This window comes from Diospyros lotus, chromosome 6 (genome assembly GCF_014633365.1).
Source record: "Diospyros lotus cultivar Yz01 chromosome 6, ASM1463336v1, whole genome shotgun sequence".
Lineage (NCBI taxonomy): Eukaryota > Viridiplantae > Streptophyta > Magnoliopsida > Ericales > Ebenaceae > Diospyros > Diospyros lotus.
In genome coordinates, this window is record NC_068343.1 from 5,430,478 (window position 1) to 5,456,557 (window position 26,080).

The 26,080-nt window shown below is 38.5% G+C and overlaps 1 protein-coding gene across 3 annotated transcripts; it reads right to left on the reverse strand.

Moving 5' to 3' along the window:
• Window positions 1-240: 240 nt before the first annotated feature.
• Window positions 241-24,499, reverse strand: LOC127803501 (DNA ligase 6). Of its 3 annotated transcripts, none has more exons than XM_052339756.1 (19): window positions 22,074-24,495; window positions 21,838-21,955; window positions 21,652-21,733; window positions 20,367-20,460; window positions 20,161-20,257; window positions 18,811-18,913; window positions 16,324-16,443; window positions 16,109-16,156; window positions 5,761-5,858; window positions 5,517-5,582; window positions 5,006-5,165; window positions 4,752-4,859; window positions 3,954-4,003; window positions 1,725-1,759; window positions 1,526-1,587; window positions 1,286-1,447; window positions 1,117-1,205; window positions 915-1,014; window positions 241-743 (listed from the first exon to the last, which is right to left on the reverse strand). In XM_052339756.1, exons 1-19 carry the CDS (start codon window positions 24,376-24,378, stop codon window positions 426-428), a joined length of 4,215 nt encoding a protein of 1,404 aa, XP_052195716.1. In that variant the 5' UTR covers window positions 24,379-24,495; the 3' UTR covers window positions 241-425. The 3 variants fall into 3 exon arrangements, 2 of the variants coding, with proteins under 2 accessions (XP_052195716.1, XP_052195715.1); XM_052339755.1 differs by having other exon boundaries at window positions 20,358-20,460; XR_008023527.1 differs by having other exon boundaries at window positions 657-803; window positions 1,117-1,221; window positions 20,358-20,460; window positions 22,074-24,499.
• Window positions 24,500-26,080: the final 1,581 nt, after the last annotated feature.

Below are 26,080 nucleotides of genomic sequence, written 5' to 3' on the forward strand. Positions count from 1 at the left end.
AGCCCCTTGGATCCTTCCGTTGACTTTTCAATGACAATGGGAGTTTTCGTCAGTTGCTCCTTCTACCAACTCTTTTTGCATAGTGAACTTATGGTTCTTCCCTTTTCTTAATTTGTGGTTCCACTCATAAAGGAAGAGAGGGAGGGGGGAAGGAGAGAGATGTATTATGTTTATGTGACTACCAATATCATCACTCTAAGGGTGGTTAAATTTAACGAAATATGAGGTATTTAAAAAAAAAAAAAAAAAACTGTAGCACTCTAGCTAGCTTTACAAGGTCACAAAAAGAGCAGATTTGACACTGCTACTATACACAAATGTTTCTGTTCCTCTTTGGTTGCCAAGAGCAGCAGTTTTACATGCAAGTAACTGCCAAAAAACCTAGAAGAAAGGAGGAGATCACTACACTCAAAACACATAAGCAGCTATCCGTGGTGGTCTGTCATGCTCACATCTAGCTTTCGTGTCTGGGAATGAAACATTTCGGCTATATCTACAGCTGTGTTACACTCCTCCGGCCTTTTATCTATTGCAGCGCGAAGGAATCTAGGGAATCGGATAGAGATGCCCCGGGATGGATGAACTAAACCGACAGCAGCCTTGTGGACTGGAGACACCGTGAAATCTGCACCTCTAATCTCCCACACAAGCTCAGGAGAAAACCACATGTCAGGTGCCTCTGCTGTTTGATAGTAGATTGGCTTTTTGGTTAATATTTTGTCCCCAGAGAAGAACTCTTTCATCTGCAGAATTTACTTATAGAAACTTCCAGTTATTCTTCTCAGAAATTATTTCATTTCTAACTGCATATGAATCGACCAGATTAAAATGCAATTTTACTTGACTTTGGGCAGGATAACCAACGGAATAGTGCCTTATAAACTGTCATAAACATCAATTACAGTTTAACTTACCCCTATGTAGAAAGAATCTGAGAAACCAGACATGACCCGGCAAACGCTTTGATATTCTTGAGTGTCAGGGTCGTAGCAAGCCATGAGGAAAGGGCTGTACCTATAATGACAAATAAAATGAAAGTCCTAAGTTATGCTGATGCACAGAAAATAGTTCATCAGCAAGCAAAAGTTGAAAAGAACAGAAGAGGCAAAGCCATACCATCCAGCTTTTCTCCCATTCCCATGCCAAGCACCAATGGGGACCAAGTCGAGGGAATCACTAAGTCCTTCCACATAATCTCGCTTAACCTGCAGAGTGTCATTTCTGATAGACAGTTAATTGTCTTTCAATAAAATGATTCCAAGACTGACTTTTAAGTCATGTATACCTTTAACCAAGAATCAGATCGCTTTGATGGAGAATATCCAGCATCAACATCAAGAGATTTAACCATTACTCCTTCACAAGAGGAGGAAATTGCATTATCAAGAAAGGACTTCATCTTCTTCAGTGTGGACTCATTGCTCAAACAAGCATCATCTGCTTCCACCTATAACAAAGGGGCAATTATAGACACAACAGAAACAAACAACAATCATTGTGAAAACAATCACAGAGTAGCACTTACTGTTGTTTCCTTTGCATATTCAAAATAACCCAGCTTCTCAGCACCGAACAAATCTTTCAAATCTAAGTTTTTTTTTTTTTTTTTTTTTAAATAATCACAAAACAAGAAGTGTCTGTCAGATCATGCAGTGAATGGTAAGTTTTAAGGCTTTATGCCAGCTTACAAGAGTTCTATATATTTAAAGGCAGGAACCACGTACATTTTCGTCTTTCACGGAGAGGGGACTTCAACAACCTGTATAGTAAGGGTCATAACCACATTTTTAAACTGAAAAAATTGTAAATGCTACTCTCACAAGGAAAACATGCACATCTGAAAACCTGAACATAGGGAAAGAAAGAATGTAAAAAGAGCACCTAGAATAAGCATGTAAAACACATGATTCTCAACTAGAACAAAAGTAAAATAGAAGTTATCTTTTATTCCACAGATTTTGGGGAAAATAACAAAGAAAGAAAAACTCCCTAAATCATCAATACTTTTCAATAATCACTGACATGACTTTCATTAAGCATCGTTTTTCCCCATCAAGCAAATTTTATTTAGTGCCTTGGGAAATATATATAAAAGACGATCACATCAAGAACAAAGGAGATGTTCAAAACTGTGAAAATTATAGAGGAATTAAATTAATGAGTCATACCATGAAACTCTGTGAGAGAGTAATAGAGCAGAGGCTCAGAAAGGAAACAAAGGTGTCAGAAAATCAGTTTGGTTTCATGTCTGGTAGGTCAACAATGGAAGCTATATATTTACTGAGGCGTCTAATGGAAAGGTATCGAGATCATCAGAAGGACTTACATATGGTGTTTATAGATCTAGAAAAGGCCTATGATAGGGTCCCTAGAGAAGTATTATGGAGGGTTTTAGAGAAGAAAGGAGTTAAAATAGCCTATATACAAGCCCGTAAGGACATGTATCATTGTGTAGAGACAAGGGTCAGAACATGCGGAGGGGATACTGAACCATTTACAACTACAATAGGACTGCATCAAGGTTCTGCACTAAGTCCATACTTATTTGCCTTAGTAATGGATGAACTCACTAAAGATATTCAGACAGATGTGCCATGGTGTATGCTATTTGCAGACGACATAGTGTTGGTGGATGAAACAAAAGAAGGAGTGAACACTAAGCTTGAGTTGTGGAGAAACAATTTAGAATCTAAGGGATTTAAATTAAGTAGAAAGAAAACAAAATATATGGAATGCAAATTTAGTAAAAATGCAAGAGTGGATGATGTTATAATAAAATTAGAAGACCAAATCTTACAAAGAAAAGACCATTTTCGATATTTGGGATCAGTGATTCAAAAAGATGGAGAAATCCACGAGGATGTCGCACATAGAATTAAGGCAGGTTGGCTAAAATGGAGAAATGCATCGGGGGTGTTATGTGATGGTAAAATCCCATTAAAATTGAAAGGAAAATTTTATAGGACAGCTATAAGACCAGTCTTGCTGTATGGCTCAGAATGTTGGGCAGTCAAATACCAGCATGAGCAAAAGACGAGTGTAGCGGAGATGAGGATGTTAAGATGGATGTGCGGACATACAAGAAAGGATAAAATTAGAAATGAAGTTATTCGTAATAAGGTAGGAGTAGTGCCAATCGAGGAAAAGATGAGAGAGACTAGACTAAGATGGTTTGGTCATGTGAGAAGGAGACTAAGAGACGCTCCTGTGAGGAGAGTTGATGAAATGGAACAATTAGTCACAAAAAGAGATAGAGGTAGATCCAAGAAGACTTTGGGAGAGACATTAAAATTTGATATGAAATATATGGATCTAAATGAGAATATGACAAAAGACAGAAATACATGGAAGTCTAGAATTCATGTAGCCGACCCCACGTAGTGGGATAAAGGTTGGATATGTTGTTGTTGTATGAAATATGAATAAGATACACACACCTTTTATTTCAGGACAACAAAGAGGAAGGAAAATAATTGTTCAATATCATAATCATGTGTTTATATGAACGGCTACCACCTAATGCTGTAGAGTGCAACTGAGAGATGATGAATATCTTGTGTCGTATAAGTCTAATTACATGCTTCAAGATAAGATTCAAATTTCATATACCATTAAGGCTTGTACAACATGTCTTTTGGAACTGTAGGAGCTAGGTCCTCTCCAAAACTTTTTTTTTTTTTTTTCCTGCTAAGTCATCTCCAGAACATTACCTAACCCTGTATCTAGCACATATCCAACACAGTACAGGCTTGTCTATAGACTATTCAAATGATTATGCTCAGCTTAAATGCATACAAAGATGTACCAGGAGTTGCAAAGTCAGAAACTTTCAAAAGTAACACAATGGACTTCAGCAAAAAATCATAGGTAAAGCAGATGAGTAGGTTATAAGGTATCAGTATACAGATGCAGATATATACTACATATTCCAGAAGAAGGTTTAAGATGATTACTGCTCTCCATTAATGAACATGATATCGAAGACAAACACACAAATATCAACCTGCGTGAACAAAAGATATCAGAAACCAATTGAGGAGTTTATAAACTAGATCAGAGGAATGGAAATAAAAGCAAGAAAAAAAAATAGTAGTAGATCAATGAAACAGATAGGATGGTAATGGAAGAAAATGGTTAAAATACTTTAAAAGGAAAATTTATATGATTCTTTTTTATTTTCTTGATTCCATATCTTTAAACATGTCTTGTTTTCTTTCAACCTCCACAAACACCTCAAGCCAGTGGCTGACCCATCTTCAAAAATTTCCTTCCACCATCCCTCACACAACTATCACTAAATTAACCTATATTATGGTAGGGCTTACATCAGTTATAGTTTCACAGTCAATTAAAGCAAAAGACATCACTTTTTGGATGATTTGATCTACTTACAAACAGGTGGTTATTTTTCTTTATCCCCCCCCCCGGCCTCATTTAAAGCATGAATGGATAATAATTTTCTCGTATTACCCTTTTGTGTACTAACTTTTCAAATTGATTGCCAAGTCCACACTAAAAAAATGTATGATCCATATTTCAAATTGAAGACTCCTTCCACCCATTGAGGAGAGAAAAAAGGCATAATATTCTCAAATGGGGGGGCAGTTCCACCATTTGAATTTCCTTTTTGTTTTTTTTTCCAATTGAGATGACATGTTTTCAATCGTGGCTCACAAGGCTTTAAGCATCTAACTTTTTTAAGTTGGAACACCAGAACCCATCATAACAGGATACCACATTGAATATCAGACCTTTACGCTACCCACTGTAATCAGTGAATTTTTGCTCCCTCTCTCTCGGGAAGATAGCTCTTGAAAGGACAAAAGTTTGTGACCATTCTTCCTGTCAACAGCGACTACCTGAGAAAAGGTCACACACTAACATGTAAATCTTTCTCATGGCAATGCTTGGTGCAAAATTCAAAAATTAAACTCTGAAAATGGGCAATCAGTAAACCACCACCGTCGTACAAAAAAACATAGTTGATCCTGGAAAAATGGAATACCTCAGCATCCACTATGAAAGTTGCAGCAGTAGGACTACATGATTCCTTGATTATGCTAACCACATCAGGAAATCTTGATGTTGTTTCATCACCATTTCGTGAAAAGACACACACAGACCCATCAGCCAATCTGTGAATTTGAGCACGTTGGCCATCATATCTAGAAAAAGACAAGCCAACTATTTTATTATGTCTTATATATCTGGATCTATTGAAAATGATAAAGATAAAGGATATTGGACATGTGCCTAGATGTGCTCGAACACATGAATCCTCTATATTCAAACATTGATTGAAATAGATGAAGCCGTGTTCTAACATCCCACATAGGAGAGAAAGAAGTCTACTATTCCTCTTACGTAACTGTTTATCAAAATGAATTCTCAAATGAAAAAACAAATGTTCACAAATGATTGGCATTACCAGGATCAAGAGTTTGAGTTCTGACAACCACACATGTACAGGTGCCACAAAAACATTGGAGGTTGAAAACATTGGGGGGATGGCTTACTTGTACTCGCATGTAAAAGCCTTATTTTGGAAGGTCTTCAACACTTGTGGAATGCCATTAGTAATTCTACCACAAAGAACAAGAAACATGTAAACAAGCAATAACATCATAATGCAAAGGTGAATGATTAGAAATGGTAATGACAGAAATTAAAGACAATGATAATAATAAACATGAGTTGGAATAGTAATAGTAGAATTTAATAATAATAACACTAATAGCAGCATATGAAGAAAGATTATACCTAGCAAGCATGGGCTTTATTGGTATGCCTGGAACCATAGATAAAGTTGTTGAAGAAAATTCGATGCCTTTGTCCAAAAGATGAGGAACAAGCAAGTCCTGATTAAAAGAAATCAGGAGTCAAATTATCTCTCTTAATATCTTTTCCCATAAATAACATCTTTAACAATTAGCATGCATTCTGGGGAAATAAATCAGTTTTATTGAAAGAGGCAAAGAAGAGAAAAAAGGCAGGAAAAAGAAAAAAAAAAGCAAAATCTATGTGCATGTATAATATCAAAAACTGTACAAGGACAATGTAACAAGATCAGCAAGATTTCCTGCATGAATTTTCACCTTCAATGAGCAGGGAAAAAATAAATTATCAAGGGCTTAGCTTTTTCTCTTTGATGAAACTTGAATTTATTTTCAACCCAACAACAAGAATTACGAGCCTTAATCCCACTAGGTGGGTGAAATCATTCTATAAGAAATCTTTCAGCGACTTTTCCAATTGATTGACAACAATGACAAGCCAAAATGACGTAGCGTGTAGCGCGAGTGTGAAGAAAACACACCAAAATAAACTCTTGAAAGAACAAACTTCAATGGCCGAAGCTTGACTTTCAAAAAGATGCAAAAACAAGACTGTTTTGCTAAGAAAACCCAAATAGGTTGCTGAAATTTGATTAAGAAAAACTTGATTACAATCTCTAGATCCTAGGTATATTTATAGTGTTTGGCTAATCCAAATCCATCTAATATTTGGAAAACAAAATCCAACTAGAATTTTAATAAAAATAAATCATAAATAAAAGTCAACTAGAATTCTAATAAAAATAAAATTCTAATCAAACATGAAGTAGAAGCCTAAATCAAGTAGAAACATGAAATAGAATCCTAAATCAAGTAGAAATATAAAATAGAATCCTAAATCAAGTAGAATTCTAAAACTTAAGAAGTATTAAAATAACATTATGGCACTACTATTTTGGTGATACTATTCCAATTTAGTTGGGTCAGCCTTGGGCCGAGTCTTGATTGGTGACCGCATCATTCACCTTCACTTGAAAAAAAATTCGACCTCGAATTTTGATCATGTTTGGACAAATCCACATCCGATAAGTACGAAGAGATATTAGCCACTTTGAATGTTTAGAAATACCCATATGATTAGGCAAATCCACAACATAAGCATTGTCATTGGTGTTCTTTGGAATCTTGTAAGGACCATACTTCTTTGGCTTGAACTTGTTCTGCTTTCCTGCTGGAATTTGTTCATTCTTCAAAAAGATCATAACTTCATCTCCAATCTCAAATACCTTGTGCTTCCTATGCTTGTCAGCTGTCGCCTTATATTTCTTATTTGTGCAACTTTTGCTTGACATCTTCCTGAACTGCTTGAACTTTTCTGCTAAGGGAACATGAGCAAAGACATTCCTCCCCTTCTTAGCCATATCAGCATTGGCATGGGTCCAATCATTGCCATGTTTGTTGCCTTCTGCCTCCATTGCATTATTATTGTTAGATTGAGGACGTTGAACCTTCCATCTTGAGCACTTCTCTAATCTGGTAGATCTTATTGCCTTCGATTCAACTATGCCAGAGCTTGAATAAACTGTAGAAGGATTTGCTGCCATGACCTCCATCTCCTTTACAGTAGCAAGTCGATCAGAGGAAACACCACCATCATTGGGTTGCGAAGCAATGCTTGAGCCATCGGGACTAGAAAATACCCCAGTATGAGTCAATAACCTTGGAGTTTCTATCATGTTAGCAACATAAATCAGACCTGAGTTTGCAAACGTTGAGGTTGCTGGGACAACATAATCTTCGAAATCAAGCTCCACTTTAGAAGCTTTGGTTTGATTCTTTTCCACTATGGGTAACAAAGTATAACGCACACCTTCTTTCTCAAGCTGATATGTGTTCTTCCTACCCGAGTGCGTAGCATCCACTTCAAATTGCCAAGGCCTCCCAAATAAAATATGGCAAGCATCCATATCAACAATATCACAATAGACTTCGTCGGAGTACTTACCAATAGAGAAAGGCACCCTGCAACGTTCATCCACATGTATGCTACCAACTTCTTTGATCCATCCAATCATGTAAGGGCTTGGATGTTTTTCAGGAGTTAACTGCATCTTTGCCACCACGTCTCTTTCTATGATGTTCTCCTGACTTCCACTATCAATAATCAACTCAAAGATTTTTCCTTTCACCGTACACCTCGTGCGAAAAAGCTTATGCCGTTGAGTAGTATCTTCATTCTTTTGAGATAGCATTAACTTCCTCACTACACAGGTATATTGCCCATGTCCATAATCTTCTTCGTCATCCTCCCCATCAAGCCCGCAATATACTTCCTCTTCAGTAACATCTTCCTCTTCCTTTTCTACAATGTTAACTGTTTTCCTCCTTGGACAATCACTAGATCGATGCCCAACCTCATTGCACTTGAAACATTTTAAAAGAATAGGCTTTGCATAAGGATTAGGGGATTTTGAAAGATTAGAAGTAGTACCTCGAATGTTTCCCCCCGTTGTAGCCTTATTAGGGTTGATTGTATGGGGTGGATTGGAGGGTTGCGCTCCTTGAACCGACTTGCCTTTATCAAAAGCTGATTGTTTATTTTCATTCCCACTATACCGACAATAGTTGTCATTACGAGATCTCTCACTCAACATTAACTCAGCCTTTAAAGCTAAGTTCCTTGCTTCTTGCACACTCAGAACCATCTGAACCCCAATTTTATCACGAATAGCAGGCTTCAATCCATTCAAGTAACGATCTGCTTGTTGATTGTCACTTTCTGACAATTGGTTTCTCTCCGCTAATCGTAAAAACTCAGAGGTATATTCATTCACACTCTTCATTCCCTGTGCACATCTTTGATAAGCTTCAAACATATATTGTTCATAGTCAGGGGGCAAAAACCTACCTCTTAACAGTTGCTTCATTCGTCTCCATGTCTGAACTGGCTGTCGGCCTTCCCTCGATCTCGTTTCTCTTAATCGCTCCCACCAAACAATGCACCGCCCTTCAATCTGTAAGCCACTAACTTTACTTGTCGTTCATCTGGGATCTCCATGTATTCGAAAAAACGGTCAACCTCAGTGATCCAATCCAAAAACCCCTCAATATCAAGATCTCCACTAAAAGTAGGAATATCAACTTTTAGTTTATACTCATCGTTGCCCCAGTGGTTGTGCTGATGCGCAGTCCTCCTAACCCCTCTACCACCAGGGTTAGCTATTGCTCGACCAAAATCATCCTCTTCATCGCTATCTTCAATCACTGGTCTTCTAGGATTAACAAGGACATGATTAATGGGTGGTCTTCCCGCTCCGGCTTGATTCACCCCATTATTTAGGTTCTTGTCATCATCAACTCGTAGTAAGGTACCCAATTGGTTGCTATGTTGCTCCAATCGCTGCTGGATAGTACGAGTTACTTCCCGCTGTTCTTCGATTGCTCTCCAAACTCCGGACAACCCCTAATCACCGTCACGAGGCTGGTTGCTACCGTTACCTTCAAGATTGGCCATCTGATTGGTTGATTAACCGCTCTGATACCACCTGACGCAGCGTGTAGCGCGAGTGTGAAGAAAATACACCAAAATAAACTCTTAAAAGAACAAACTTCAATGGCTGAAGCTTGACTTTCAAAAAGATGCAAAACAAGACTGTTTTGCTAAGAAAACCCAAATAGGTTGCTGAAATTTGATTAAGAAAAACTTGATTACAATCTCTAGATCCTAGGTATATTTATAGTGTTTGGCTAATCCAAATCCATCTAATATTTGGAAAACAAAATCCAACTAGAATTCTAATAGAAATAAATCCTAAATAAAAGTCAACTAGAATCCTAATAAAAATAAAATTCTAATCAAACATGAAGTAGAATCCTAAATCAAGTAGAAACATGAAATAGAATCCTAAATCAAGTAGAAATATAAAATAGAATCCTAAATCAAGTAGAATTCTAAAACTTAAGAAGTATTAAAATAATATTATGGCACTACTATTTTGGTGATACTATTCCGGTTTAGTTGGGTCAGCCTTGGGCCGAGTCTTGATTGGTGACCGCATCACAAAAGGAGTGTCAAATTATAAGTGGGTAGGTTAGACACAGACTCTCACCATAAATTTACCTCCTTTGGATAGGTACTGCACTTCCACAAGGCCAAACTCTTTTTGAAACTTTCAACCATCCCCTCCCAAATAGCTTTTGATGTCAAGGTACCCTAAAGCCTGTCCGATGTTGTCAAGTCTCAAAGGGAGGCTTGAATTTAGGATTGTTTAAGAAGAGAGGAGAAGAACAGAGAGAGAATTTGGAGGGAGAGAGAGAGAGTTTAGAGGGAAATAATTCAATTCACATTCAACAATGAATACCCATCCTCTAGCGTGAGAGCCTTATATAGGCTGTTCCCAACGGTAACATTCAAACCAAGGGTATTTTGGGAAGGCTATTGTTACAGATTCGATTAGCTCCCGCCAATACAACTAAAATTTCAAAAACAAAAATTACAATGCAACCCTTGGGTCGTGACACTCCCCTCCCCTCAAGAACATTCTCGCCCCCAAGAATCCTTCACAGTAAGCTGATAGCTTGTGGGAATCACGTTATCTAGTAGGTACTCCCATGTGGTATGGTCTGATTGTAGCTGTGACCACTGGACCAAGACTTGTGTTAGGGGCACTGTTCCTTGATAGACCACCCTCCTATTTAGGATGGCCCTCAGCTCTAGTGTCTCTTCGAGTTCATCTTCTATTGCTGGTTGGTAGTGGCCCCTGGTTCAATGGATTTCTTGAGCAAAGACACATGAAACTCCAAGTGCACATTGATCCCCATAGACAACCTCAGCTTGTAGGCTACCTTCCCCACTTTAGCTTCAATGACATAGGGCCTAAAGTACTTGGGACTGAGCTTGGATGCAGGTATTGGGGGGTGAAGGGTTGTTGCAAGAACCTCTTCACTTTAAGGAACACATTGTCCCCGATCTCAAAAGCCCCGTCACTTCTCCTCTTGTTAGCTGTCTGCTTCATCTTGTTTTGGGCATTAGTTAGCTCCTTCTTCAAGGCAGAGATCATGTTCCCCCTCTATTGTAAGTATTGCTCCACCGTTGCTAAGCTAGAAGAACTACTAGCTACAACCAATAGGAGATGGGGCTTGTACCTGAGCATTGCCTCAAAGGGGCTTCTCTTATCGCACTATGGAAACAAGAGTTGTACCACCACTGAGCCAGTGGTAGCCACTTGTTCCAACTATTCGGCTTAGCAAAACACATGCACCTTAGGTAGGCTTCAAGACATTGGTTGACCCTCTCCGTTTGGCCATTGATTTGAGGGTGGTAAGCAGTGGACATCTGCAACCCTACTCCCAACTTCTTGAACAATTCTTGTCATAAATTGTTGGTAAAAATTGTCCCTGTCAGATACTATTGTCTTAGGGACCCCATGTAGCTTTACCACTGAATCCAAGAACACCCCAGCCACCTCCTGAGCTGATAAGAGATGCGTGAGACTAAGGAAATGCCCAAATTTTGTCAGTCTTTCTACCACTACTAAAATCATGTCTTTGCCTTCAAATTTGGGTAACCCATCCACAAAATCCATGGAGACCCCTTCCCATACCTGTTCTAGAACCTCTAAAGGCTACAACATGCCGGGATATGACACTTGCTCGTGCTTACATCTCTGGCACGTCTCTCACACTAGAACAAACTCTATCACATCCTTCTTCTGTTTTGGCCAAAAGAACAGTTGCCTAACCTTGTGATAGGTGGCCCTAATTCCTAAATAACCCCCAAAGGATAAGCAATGTAGGGACTTCAATATCTTCTTTTTCAACCCCTTATCATCTCCCATTACCAGCCTTCCCTGAAATTTGATGAGGCCATTGGACATTGAGTATCCTCTCTCCCCTGCATTTTGAACTACCAGTTTGGGTAAGAGTTCCTTCACCCACTCAGTCTGCTCATAACTTTGCACCACTTCTTTCATCCATTTTGGTACTACTACTGTGATGGCGTGGCATTGGCCCTCTCTATCACTCCCCTCCCTTCTTGATAGGGCATCAGCCACTATGCTTTCCTTCCCATTACGGTAAAGTATGGTATAATCTAGTCCCATGAGCTTAGATACCCCTTTCTTCTGAAGTTGGGACTGTAGTCTTTGTTGAGATAAGAATCTGATCTTGTGATCTGTTTTAATCACGAAGGAATTACCCTCCAAATAATGCCTCCATTTGTCCACGGCCTTCAACACTGCTAGCAGCTCCTTCTCATACACACTCCACCCCAAGTGCTTAGGTCCCAATGCTTGATTGATGTAAGCAATAGGCCTCCCCTCCTGCATTAGGACTACCCCTATCCCTTTATCACAAGCATTCGTCTTCACTATGAATTGTTTGGAAAAGTCCGGTAGGGCTAATACAGGAGCTTGTGTCATAGCCTGCTTGAGTGTCAAGAAGGCTACTTCAGCTTGGGGATTCCAATTGAAACCTTCTTCTTTAATAGGTTCGTTAGAGGCTTGCTAATCACCTCATATTAGCCTTATAAATTTTCGATAGTAGCCTATCAATCCCAAAAAGCCCCTTAGCTCCCTTACAGATAGAGGCCTTCGCCACTCCACTATTGTTATGACCTTGCTAGGGACAGTTTTAACTCTCTTGTCACAGCCTAGCCTGACAATACTCTTCCTCCCAATTCAGATATGAATTAGGAGAATCCAAGACCTAACAAAGAGCAATGACAGATAGAAGAAGAAAGATGAGAGCGAACAGAGAAAAGAACGAGAGAGAGAGAACAGAGTGAGAAGAACAAGAGAGAACTAAGAATTGGAGAGAGTAGTGAGAATTCCAATTTTCATTCATGAGATTTACCTTGCTCGAGTAGGGAGATATACACCAGAGGAGAGATTCTCCTGCCAGGGTGGGTCTTACTCTTCTAACAAACTTGAGATTCCCTAACCATTTCTGCACATCGCAATAACTACCTTCTTCTAGAACTTACAGCAACAAAACAAAAAGGCTATTACTATCTAAGGAATTACAACAACATAAGCAGTAAATAGCAACAGTAGAAATTTTAAAAATAAGCTTCAGAGAGGCTCTTCTCGTGATATCTTTCCCCTGAGATAATATGCCCTAAATATCCCACCTCATTCTTGGCAAAAATACACTTAGATAGCTTGACATACAATTGGTTTGTTCTGAAGACTTCAAATGTTGTTTTAAGGTGGGTTATGTGTTGTTCAAGGCTTGGATTGTAGATCAATATATCGTAAAAAAATACTAGGGTGAACTTTCGGAGGTAAGGGGCAAAAATCTGGTTCATGAGCGCTTGAAAGGCGACAAGAGTGTTTTTAAGGCCAAAGGGCATGACTACAAATTCATATAAGACTTGGTGGGTTCAAAAAGTTGTTTTGGAGATATCTTTGGGCTTCATCCGGATTTGGTGGTATCCAGATCGAAGGTCTAGCTTGGAGAACATCTTGGCTCTTGCCAATTCATCCAACAGGTCATCTATAAGGGGAGTAGGGAATTTGTTCTCAATGATAAGAGAATTGAGTTGACGGTAGTCAACACAAAATCTCCAAGAGCCATCCTTCTTTTTGACCAACACAGGAGATGCAAAAAAGCTTTGGCTCAGTTGTATGAATGAAGTGGCTAGCATGTTGGAAATTTGTTTTTCAATCTCAACCTTGTGGGTGGGTGAATAGCGATAGGCCCAAATGTTTACTGGGGTAGTTTGGGGTTTAAGGGGAATGGCATGGTCCAGAGGTCTTTGGGGTGGTAAAGAGTTAGGCTCTTTGAACAAGATAAGAGTAAGTTCAAGCTATCTATGGTAGTTACCTGAGAATAGGTTGAATGGAATCCTCCCTTCTCACACGGTTGAGGCCCCATCTCATCCTTTGGTTCTTCCCTTCAACAACCTAGATTGAATAGAGTTGTGCGATTTGCCCCCATTTTTTCCTGCAATAGCTTCAGCAACTTATTCCCTTTAATCATCTTGCACTCCCCCTGTCCCAGGCTGCTAGCCAACGTGATTTTCTTACCCTTCATTTCCATAGTCACCTCTAGCTTGTTGAAGTCGAAGATGAATGGATTGACTGTCCTCATCCAGTCTACTCCAAGGACAATATCGTAGCCCCCTAACTCAAGGATCCTCAAGTTAGCCCTAAAATCATAGCCATGCATCACCATTTGAAATCAATGCACTTACAATGGTTGTACATCTTGTGCCCATTGGCCACGGTCACCGAAAGTGGGATGGTGTGGGTAATTCTGCATTTCAACTCACTAGGAGTAGCTTCATTCAAGAAGTTGTGAGTGTTGCCACTGTTGATCAACACCATCAGCCCCTTCCTCCCCACTTGTCCCACAACCTTGATAATCTTCCCAGTAGGACCTCTTCTTAGAGCATGAAAGGAGATTTCTCCCCCTTCTTGTCCTTGATCCTCCTCATACACACCCTCTGTCTCCTTACCTTTTTCTTCTAGTTCCTCTTCCCCATTGTGTTCCTCTTCCTCCTCATCTTCTCCTTCCATATTGAGCAAGTGCCTCTTGCACTGATAGTCGGGGCCGTATTTGTCACCACATTTGAAACATAATCCCAGCATTCTCCTCTATTCCATTGTTGAGGCTCTGTTAGCAAGGGCATTAGGACCCCTTTTTGCTCCCCTCGTGGATAACAGGCATCAAAGCCTTAGTGTTACCCCCTGTCAGGTAACCCGCAGTAGGCATCGCCCTTGGCACCGACCTGTTCCTCTTTTAAATGACCTCTAGCATTAATTCCTGTAACCTTGCCTTCTCTGTCGCCTCTCTCACTGTGGTCAACAACTTCTTTACCATGGACCTTAACTCGTCCTTTAGGCCACTGATGAAACTAGAGACAAAATATTGATCAGTAAGAGTGGGTTGAGCACTCCATATCAATGCCCCCAACTCTTCGAAGTTCGAATTTCTCTTGGTACTTAGTGATCGTCCCTTCTTGTTTAAGTTTGTTGAATTCCTCAATGACATCGGCTATGTTCCTTTCTCCAAATCTAACACACAATTCTTCTGCGAAATCAATCCACCTCGCCCCCATGCCCCTAGATCTGGACCATCCTTGGTACCAGCAATCGACCACATCATTAAGATATGTCGTAGCCAAGGTGATCCTCTGATTCTCTGGTATGTGATAGAATTGAAAATACCTCTCACACCTTCGGATCCACCGTGGTTTGGTGGATCCTTCAAACAAAGGTACCCATAGCCTCGATTGGGGGCCTTGGCTAGATCTAGGGGAATTCAATTCTCTTACTTGGTCATTCGCCTCCTCGAATTGTATATTTTCCACCTTTGAAGCTCTCTGTGGCCTAGGCAAAATGCTTGGTCCCAACGATCCCATCTTTGACACTGCTCGAGGAGGGTGGGAGCATGGATAGGATGTTAATCACGCCGCTAATCCATTGATCCATAGACTCTCTCTGCCTTGCTAGCTCCCTCAGAACTCCATCATGGGAAGTCGCCATATCCTCTCGCAACTCCTCCCGAATTGTACGCAGTTCTTCCCTAGTCTACATCACCACGTCTTGGGTCTGGGTGAGCCTGACCTCCATAGCCTCCATCCTATTCTCCAACTGCTTCAATCTAGTGCATTTTGCCATTTCTCTGGACTTCGCCTGAATCGTGATCTCACCAAATTCTGTTCTACCATCACTAAATCACAGCTAAGAATAACTGGCTCTGATACCAATTGTCAAGTCTCGGGAGGGAGGCTTGAATTCGGGATTGTTTAAGAAGAGAGAAATGGAGAGAGAGGAGAAGAACAAAGAGAGAATTTGGAGAGAGAGAGTTTAGAGGGAAAGAATTCAGTTCACATTCAACAATGAATTCCCATCCTCTCGCGTGAGAGCCTTATATAGGTTGTTCCCAGCAGTTACATTCAAACCGAGGGTATTTTGGAAAGGCTACCGTTACAGATTTGGTTAGCTACTGCCAATACAACTTAATTTTCAAAAACAAAAATTACAATGCGACCCTTGGGTCGTGACAAATGTATCAAGAGGGAAGGTAACAACCTTCCAACCTAGATTAGAGGCTAAATTTAACACAGGTACTCCCCCAACCACTAAAATCTCACTCTTGGCTAGCTTCACAAGAAGTCCTGAAACTGTCTCAAAATACAGAAGCCTGCCCTCAAAACTCACAGATCACCATTTGAATCCCCACAAACAGACAAGTGCAACCTTCGCAAATAAAAATATAGAAACATGCAGAGCAATAATAGCTCTTGAAATTGTGAAATATTAACTCATTAAAGGAGTTACAATCAATTCAATTTGGCCTCCAAATCACCAAAACAACAAAGAGCTTACCAAATTTGGAAGCATGTTATATGATTCAACCATTGCAGCTGATAGGCACTACCCAAAACAAAAAACACTATATTAGCAACAACAACAACAAAAAAGTGGACTATGAAAATGATAGAAAACAGCATTATATTAATACATACAAGAAAATTTGATGCCACATCAACCAATGGCAGAAGTGGAGGGGGAATCACTTGAAATATAACACAAATACAAACCTGAAGCCTTTCCTTTAAATTTTCAACTGTTTCCTCATGAAGGGAGGAATTCATGACAACCGCTTGGGCTAATGCAGGTAGGATGGTTCTCATCATGGCCCCAATCCGTAAATTCCTAACCTAAATGATTTTCAAGAATCCAACAGTTAAAACAGAAATAAAGATGCATGAAGAAAGCAAAAGGACAATTCTGAATACTTAAGGACTTATCCTGATTCCTAATAATTTATTCTGAATATTTAAATTTATTTGTCAACAAATAGAAAAAATAACGACGACAAACCTCAAAACCCAAAAAAGGACTAGCAGAACATCTAAAGATGATAGGTTTGAAAAAAGAAGGGAAAACAAGAGACTATGGGCCTGTTTAGTTATAGAAAACATTTTTAATTTTCCATCTCCAGTTTTTCTCTATCTCTAGTTTTTTTTTTTTCACAGAGAATTTGAAAATGCCTTCATTTTTAAATATAGAAAACTAATTTTATCATGAAAACTGAAAATATGTTTAAAATAATTATAAAAAAACAACAACAATCACAAGCTCAATTCCACCAGGTGTGTCAGCTACATTAATTCTAGCCTCCAACCATCCCTATCCATGGCTATATCTTCTATAAGACCATTATATCTCATATCATGTATTTAATAATTTGTTTTAAGTGTACAAAAGATGTGTTTAACTGTCATACAATGCAATATTACCTTATTAATAATATCATTATAACACCAGAAAATTAGCAATTATAACATTATTGTTATTATATTATTATTATAAAATAATGGATAAATTGCATTAAACCCCCTGTTGTTTGGGCCAATTGCATAGACCCCTTATGGTTGAAAAATGCCTTTAATGGCCCCTGTGGTTTACTTCTTTTTGTTCAAACACTCTTGTCAGTTTAAAAATGTCTCCTGATAAGTTGTCACAAATCACAAGGACCTTTAGAGACATGTTTAAACTACAGGGGGTCTTTTTGTAAATGACCCAAACCAGAAGGGGTCTGATTGCAATTTACCCTAAAATTAGTACTATATTCATGAAATTGCTAATGTAGTAATTTAATGATAATAATCTGTTAGTAATGATTATACCATATTACTAATATTATAATATCAATGATAATCAGTGATGATATTAATTATAAAATATTAACACTTTTTTACAATTTTAGAAATTTTACAATACTAGAATCATTGCTATTAATATTTTTACCATTTATTATTAGTCCATTTTACTATTTATAATCATAATATTATTTATATTATCAATTTAATATTACTTATTATTTGTATTTTTACTATTTATAATACTAATATTGTTGATATTTCTAATATTATAATTTTATTTATTATCAATCATTTCTAAAATTAACTTTGCCTATGGATTCCTATTTACAACTGGTATAAAGCCCAGATAAAAGAAAGTCGTGTTAAGTATCCAACAACCAGTGTAAAACTTGTTGAATCAAACAACATAAATTCTAGACAAAGACTGGCGAGTTAGAATTTATATAACCAACCGCACATAGCGGGATCAAGGTCTGATGTGTTGTAATCAATTATATAATTCATATTTCACTACATGTATTGATATTACAAGCTAGTCTTGGTAGCAACACTTAGGTTGCCCATTCTTGGCTGGAAGATTATGGATTCTGTTAAAATAGTCTCTTTGCAAACATGACCCTTCCTCGACCAAAGCAAGGAGCCTTGTGTAGTGAAGACACCTTTTTTTTTTTTTTACTATTTATATTGATATTAATTTTGGTTAAGCTGGAAACTCTTGTTTTATATTAAAAGGGGGGTAACACCCTCCATTTGTGGAGATAACAATGAAAGAATCCAAAAAAATGTTTCCAACAATCATAACAAACTTGAAAAGCTAGAAAACAATGTTATCTGTTTTCTATGAAAAAAATTCTGCAAAAGGGAATATTTTGTACAACTAAACAGCCCTCATATAACCATGGCTGTGAAATAAAACAATATCACAACTCATATCATCATACTTCACTTAGCCAGGAGTCCACTGGAAAAAGTAATGAAGAGAAAGCACTATGTACATGAAACCAATATAAATAAAAGAATAATGTGAATTTTAAAATAGCTACTCTTTTCTTATCTTTGTAAAATAGATCCCAGAACATGTGCAGAAGGTAAAAAGGAACAATTATACAAGTAAATGGACAAACGTATTACTGCTAAACTCAAGATCCCAAAAGAAAAATAATACCCAATTTTTAACTTGGAAACCTATATGAACTCGTGAGAATACATGTCTTCTGGGAAGACAAAGTATCCTGGACAAAAATATATCAAGTGAAATGTATCCATGTCTCATTGAGGAGGTTATACAGTACAGGTATAAATGCGCCATTAAGTTGTCTAGTAATTCAATTCAATAAAAAATAACATAAAACCACTTCACAGTTTCCAACATTGTTTAATTAAGGTGCAAAAGATCATTACTTCAATGGATCAACTTACCAATGTTCTCACAACGAACTTCATCTCCTTCTCTCTACAGGAACGCATGAGGTTTACAATAAGGCTTTTCTTTCGTAATGTACTTCCACTACCTGTTTGTTCACTGACAAATGCTACGTAAAAAAGACAGTGTTGGATAACAACTTCCTTAACTCAGCTAAAAAAGAATAACAACTTTCTTACAGATAAGAATATATGCTTCTAATTTTATCAAGAAGGAAAATAGAACTGCAGAAAAAGACCAAACCTCCTTCCAGTTTTCCAAAGACAAACTTCTCTGTATAAACTGGTACCAATAGCAATTAACCAAGCCAAGATTAGATTTCTATAGAGCTTAAATGAGAAAAGAACAAATCCCTCTAGTACCATAAAAGATTTCCTTATCAACCAGAAACTTCTTCCTGGATTCATTTATTTCTACATGCATCCAAAAACTATTTTGATAACATATGTGGATTCTGGGGTTTCTACAGACCCAGAAATTTTCAGTAACAGGCAACAATCTTTATTTAATCAGGTCTTAGAAAAACAAGTCAAAACTATGCATTGATGGTCAGAACAAGAGTCAGAACCATGTCTTGATTGTCATCTAAATAAACACACTCTCTCAGATTGTATGCTTTAAAGAGTCAGAAACTTCTCTCTTTCTCTTCTACAAATTCCTTCTTGTGCTGCATAAAACATATTTAAAAATCCATTAATTAAATGTCTATATTTGATGATTTTAGCATTTTCATGCTCCCTAAAATGGTTTCTCACTATGTCTTGATAGTCTTCTCATCTTTCAACCTAAACAATCATTGCCATATCTAGGAGAGAAAACCAAAGAAGTCCAAATTGCACAAGTTGTGCAAAATTTTTGCTTGTCAAGAGTCAAGACACTCTATTGCACTCCTAGAACACTTGGCAAAATTAAGGCCAATCTTCTCTTTCTCACTTTCTTTTTGTTCTCTTTCCATTTTGTGGTTCCGGCTCAGTTGTGAACATTTAGACAAAAAGACCAAAAAAAAAAAAAAACACTTAGATTGCCCTTCATTCCTGGAATCCTACATCTTTAACACAATGAAGGTAGAATTAACAATCAAGTATAAAATAGCTTAGTTCCTGAAATCCTATCTCCATAACTTGGTGGACGGAAATATTAGCAGAGGAAAGTAGCTTCTAAGAAGTTATATAACTAAATACTTCTTCATATCCATGCCCAAGCAATTTGTGTAGTTATGGTTCATCCATCACTTATCAACAAGCTATAACAAGATATCAGTAAATTATTATCAAATAAAAATATTCCTTACACTTGAACTTCTATGAATTTAAATATGACCAATAACCAGATCATAAAATCCCTACCTTATCTTCTGCAGAGTGGAAAATACACCTTTGATTGACAGTGGTGGTGGAGGAGCAAGTAGTGACTGTGTTTGTCTGCACAGTTGTGCAACATCACCTTTGTGCAGCAAAAAAACAAAAAAAAAAAAACAAAATGTTCCATTACTAATTTAAGAATTGGGAAAAATGAACATAAAACAATAGTTACTTATTCCTACCAAGATCACCTAAGCTGTCATACAGTTCCTTTATTTTAGATCTATTGGTCCCACATGCCTCCTCTAATGCTGCCACAACTATACTTCCACCAATATTCAGTTCCTGCATCATTGTTGTAACCATCACATGACCTTCTTGAGAGTACAAGAAAAAGCACCAAAGAAGCTAATAAAGTGCCATAATCAAATAGTGAGCTTTTCAGGATGTAAGTCAGTTGATGACACAGATAACAAGCAAAAAGGTAAACTACAAGCTGGAAAGGGGGGAAAATAATTGAAGGTCATGACAAAATCAAATGAGGAAAAATGGATGCCAACAGAATGTTTTTGGTGGTGGGTGGGAGGCAGCATATCCCGCCATTCTAGAGAAATTTTTAACCAGCTGGAACCTGTCCAACAGTTGAATTTCTTTTCTGCATTATCTTTTAATCAATAAAAGCATGTTTTATTAAAGGGCAACATATGATATTGCACCTAAAGAATGCCCAAGAACCACTATTACTTACAGGATAAATTTCCTTCAACACCATCAATATAACACGCCTCCACTTATCATATTTGCTTCAATCCAATTACTAACCTATAGGTGTATAAAAGCGGGTAAAGTTCCATTAAAGCAATGCTCCTTTTTTTTTTTTCTCTCAATATTTTATGGCCAAAGCTTTCCTCTTTCCAGGAAACTGGAAGAACTTCACAATATCCTTTGGTATGGACTCTGTAAAACTGAATCATTTAAGGTTCCACATGGTTGGAAGAAAGCAGTTATCAGTCTCTTTGGAGCCTCTCTGAAGTAAAGGATTTAAACACTCATTGTCATGGCTAGAAAATATAAAATTTAAATAAGAATAAAAATAAAGTTGGACCACAAATATAGCTAAAATTCGAGTAAGTCAAACTTCTCAAAATTTCAACCCATGAAAGAGCAGCCCATCACCTGATGAAAATTAAAGACTGCTTTAGGGTTTAATAGAAAGAAGTTACATAAACTACACCTTCAAAGTAATCATGTAGCCTGTGGAACGAAAAAGCATACTGAGTCCCAAGACAGAAAGTTAACAAGTTGCAAAACCATTAGTATTGCCATTACAGAGAATGAAAAAAGCAGGAAAGAAACAATTAAGAAACAAGGCACAGATTAGGTGGTGAACAAGTAGTTGATTGACAGTAGCCAAATTGATACACGCCTCAGTTCAGATCTGAACTACCATAGCATAGGATCTGAACACCTCAGTTTAGAGTTATCAAAAGAGTTGTATAAGGAAAAAGTGTAAAGACAGATGAAATCACCAGTAACCTTATTTTCATGGTCAGGAGCAATATTGTTTGTGCACAAGTATACAGCAGGTAGCACATCGTCTTGAGACAAGGCCAGCAAGCTGCATGATAAGACAAGCACAACTAATCACACAGTGCAATAATTAATGATGCAAAGTATCCCCTTTCATAAATGGAAAGGAAGCAGGACGTAGTGGCATCTAACCTTCTAAACATATTGCATAGCATGGATGTAGCTTTTATTTTGCCCTTTTCATCCTCAACCAGGTCAAAAGTTCGTGAAAGATGGACATAAGGAGCAGACTGCCCGTATGTCCAGCATGCTGCATGTTAATCTCTGATATATGAAATCTTTTCAAATGGAGAATAAAATCAATCATTCAGACATAATTTCAAGAAGGTAAGTTGTTTGTTTCTGGATACATATAAATAAATACCAACCATGCTCTATGGGAAAGTACTTTTCTGGTGGCAGTGATACAAGATTCATCACATCTCTCTCAGCCAACAGCCCAGGCACAGGCATATTAATTTTATTTCCTGATACCTCTGACACTATTTTCTCTTTGCAGGAAGAGCTATCCCAAACACTGCGTTCATTTTGTGAAGATCTTCCAATGTCTACCAACCTTCTGTTATTCTCACCAAAGTTGCCCCCAGGATTAGCATAATATTTGTCCAGTGCCAAGTTTATGTCCCCTTTTGTCTCCTGCAGGATAGTGGCAGCATAACTCCTTAATGATTCACTCCCATTTATGATCTGAATAAATTGGTCTACCTCCTCTTCATAAGACTTAATAGGATGACTTGGCAACACATTTTCGTCATTTGGGCATTCCACTAACGGTTTTTCAATCTCAGCACAGTGGGAAGCATTAGGTGCAAGTTTAGTGAAAAAACTTGTTATAGTAGATTGCTTTGAACCACTAAATTCCAGATTTGAATTTCTTTTTGCTTTCTTGCTACGTTTATTATCCACATTTCTCCTATTTTTTCCTGGAGAAAGACTGCTCTTAGTCAAGTTCCTTGTGCTCGGTGATTTGAAAATTTGGCGTTGAGTAACATCCCCATTTCTATTAGGGCTTTTAAATAGACATGGTTTGGCAAGTGCTGCAGATTCAGAAATTGGAACAGCCGGCAATGTACAAGCAGATGAGGTACAAGAAATTATCTGCTCATAAAACTCAGTTTCGTGTTCATAAAAATTGGAAACTGCTTCAACAATATCTCCACCTGAGCTGTTAAGCAAATCAAACATCTGCTTTTGAGAAACCCAAATGGGCAAACAGTCACGAAGTTGTTGAATGAGTTCATCTTTTTCACGACCACTTAACACCAAATCTTGTGCACCAGATGCTACCAAAGAAGACGGCACATCTGAAAACTTTCCTTTATCAAGTTCCTGATTGGGGTTAAGTTCTCTTAGCTGCTGGACCTCTTCTAACTGGTCCATCTTATTCTCGATGGTAGGGCCAGTATCCTTCTCAACCTTATTCTCTGGTTCCCCAATTCGATGAAGAAATCCCATCAAGAACTCTTGTTTGATGGCCATTTCATCAACCAAACCAGAAAAATGCTTCTGCATAGACTTGGCATGTTTGCCATCAAGTTTCTCAATATCCACACCTACTGTTGGAATAACACGTTTTGGTTTCAAGAACTTCACGTACTCTCTAAGCTCGTCATAATTTGAATGTTCACTATATGGTACAAGGTGTATCTCAAAGACATCCTTAATCCTAACTGCAAATTTCTTATGCTTCACTTCGTATGTCCACCCTGTTGGGACAAAACCCACAACCTTCGAGTACCCTTTCTCATTCATAATCTCCTTCATTTTCACAAAGTTGGGTCGGAAATAAGGCCACGTTTCACCCAACAAATTCCACCCAACAACATGGACATCACTTTCAGATTCATCCTCAGTAAAAGTCCCATCTTTCCCAATTCCCAAAATGCACAAAATTGTCATCTTTCTACCATCCACATGCACCTTCCGCTTACACCTGCGTGAAATTTCTAGTAAAATCCTCTCTTTCCCAATAACATAAGTAGCGACAAGAAACAAAATGGACTTTGCGGGACCTTGATTCTCGACCCCATTCCTCTCTATCACGCTAACAATATAGTCAATGGACTCTTCTTGCGGCGGGAACACAAATTTCGGGTTACAATACGTTGTGTCCAAGAATACCGCATCAGAGCCAACAAAGTCACTCAAAACAGGGTCTAGTTTCATAGAATCACAATACCGGAAATCACCCGTGTGAACATACCTCTCAACCTTACCACCAGCACCCGGAACTTTAAACAAGAATTGGACAGCGCCGGGACAGTGATTCGCGTCGATGAGCGTTAGCTCACAGCCATCAATCAAAACCGGCTCGGAGAGCGGCAATGGAACAACAAACAACGAAGAGAGCTTCAGCACTTCGATGACAAGGCGAGAAGTGGTGTGAGAGCAGAAGATGATGCCTCTGCACCAATTGGGGGCGAGTCCAGCGTAGTGGTCGGAGTGGAAGTGGGAGAGGAAGTACGAGACGGAGAAATCGCCGGCGTGGCGGAACGCGTCGACGAGGAAGCGGGTTTTGGGGATGATTTTGGAATGCGGAAAGCCGCTGGGGACCGGTGGGAGAGGGAAAGAGAGGGGCGGAGGAGTCTGTGGGGATTGCAGAGAGAAAGAGTTGTGAGCGTTGAGGTAGAGAGTTGAGGAATCTAGGGTTAGGGTTTGAGAGGATTCGGACATGGCTGTGCTTGGATGGTCACATCGACAGGTAACGGAAGAGTATGGAGTCTCTTCCCCGTGGCGGAAGAGTGGGGTGGGGATGTAGCAACGGCGGCAAGGCGTTCGTGTTCATGGAGACGCGTTCACATTTTTTGGGAATTTTCTTTTTTGGTTTTACATGATTATTATTATTTAAAACTTAATAGTTATTATATTTTTTAAGCGTGTATTAAACAAAACTTTTATCATCCATTAATTTATTTAATGTTGTTAAAATGTTAAAAAATAGGCCAAATGCTCTCAAAATCAATTTCTCTTTCTCTATCAACTAAAAGTGTTCAATAATGGTATTCATGTGGATGAGAGAAATGGCTGAACTCACTTAATTAGAACATGTGCTAAAATATACTTAATAAACCTTAATTAATGTATCTTGACTAATTATTAAGCTAGAATATAAAATTGAGGTGCATTAATATATTTTAATTTAATAGTTAAAACTTAGAACACTTAACCCGTTTGTAATTTTATTTTTGATAAAAAAAATCTCATTAACATTATTTTTGGGGCAAAAAAACTATATATATATATATTAAAAGGAAAATAATTATAATCTCTCGATTAATCTTAAATAATTATATACAATTCTATTATTATAAATTAATTAAAAATAAAAGTATCAAATTTACCCTTAAATGGAGAAAAATAGTGTCAATTGATGATTTAAAAAGAGGAAATTAGAAAAACAAGTGAAAAAATATAATCATATAAAAATTATGTTATTTTGGTTTTGTTTTTCCTTTTTATAAAAATTTTTTAGGGCTCGTTTTATGGACTTTTTGTAAAAAAAAATATATATTTTGAATATTGATGTGACACCAACTGAAATTACTAGAATACCCCTACGCGCTGATAGTCTCACCTGCCACACGGATCACCTGAGAAACCGACACGTGGCAAGTCAACACTCCGGAGCGGAGCCCGGGAAATCCGGGCCGAACCGCAAGACCCGTTCCAACCTGCCCGGGATTATCGGAGGTCGTGCCCGCTTATCTCGGGTACCCCAAAACGAGTTCGCCTATAAAAGACAAGGACTCTCGCCAGGTACATTCAAGCTCTACAGCTCTCTCGTTTACTACTACTCGCATTTACTTTACTGATTTGAGCGTCGGAGTCCACCCCGGGAGATCCAAGCCCCGGCCCTCCATTGTCTTGCAGGTTCTACACCCGAGGTCCGACACCCCCAAGTCCGAGGTACCATTCCCGAGGTCCGGTCGCAGAGGTGGCACGTGGTGGTCGGTCCCAAAAACCATCATCATTTGGCGCCCACCGTGGGGCCGATGTCCATACTCGCTAGCCTCTTCATTCCCTACCTCGTGCTTCGGACTTTAACTCCTCACCTCGGACCTCGGTCTTTCCGCGAGTGTCAAACGACTTTTACTCCTTGCCATAACTAACCACATGGCTCCCCGAAGAGACGTGACTCGCAGCCAGGTCGGAGCCAATCTAGAAGCCCCGTAACAAAGAGAGAATTCACCACCTCCAGCCAATCCCATGCCGGAGGACCGACTCACCAGGTTGGAAAACCAGGTCCAACAGCTAACTGAGTTGTTGACTGGTTATCTACACCAGACTGAACAGCATCGTTCGCATGTGCCCTCTCAGCGGGCGGAGCATCAGTCACCTCCTCCTGCTCGGGAGCCTCGTCAATCTCGCCAGACGG

Bases quoted from the DNA above. Each gene is read 5' to 3' on its own strand.
- LOC127803501 (XM_052339755.1), bottom strand. From the start codon at position 24,378: ATGTCCGAATCCTCTCAAACCCTAACCCTAGATTCCTCAACTCTCTAC. The intron at 20,258-20,357 runs GTAGGAATAAGT...TGCTGCACAAAG, and splicing joins TGACAGCTTAGGTGATCTTG to GTGATGTTGCACAACTGTGC. The intron at 1,588-1,724 runs GTACGTGGTTCC...AAAAAAACTTAG, and splicing joins TCTCCGTGAAAGACGAAAAT to ATTTGAAAGATTTGTTCGGT.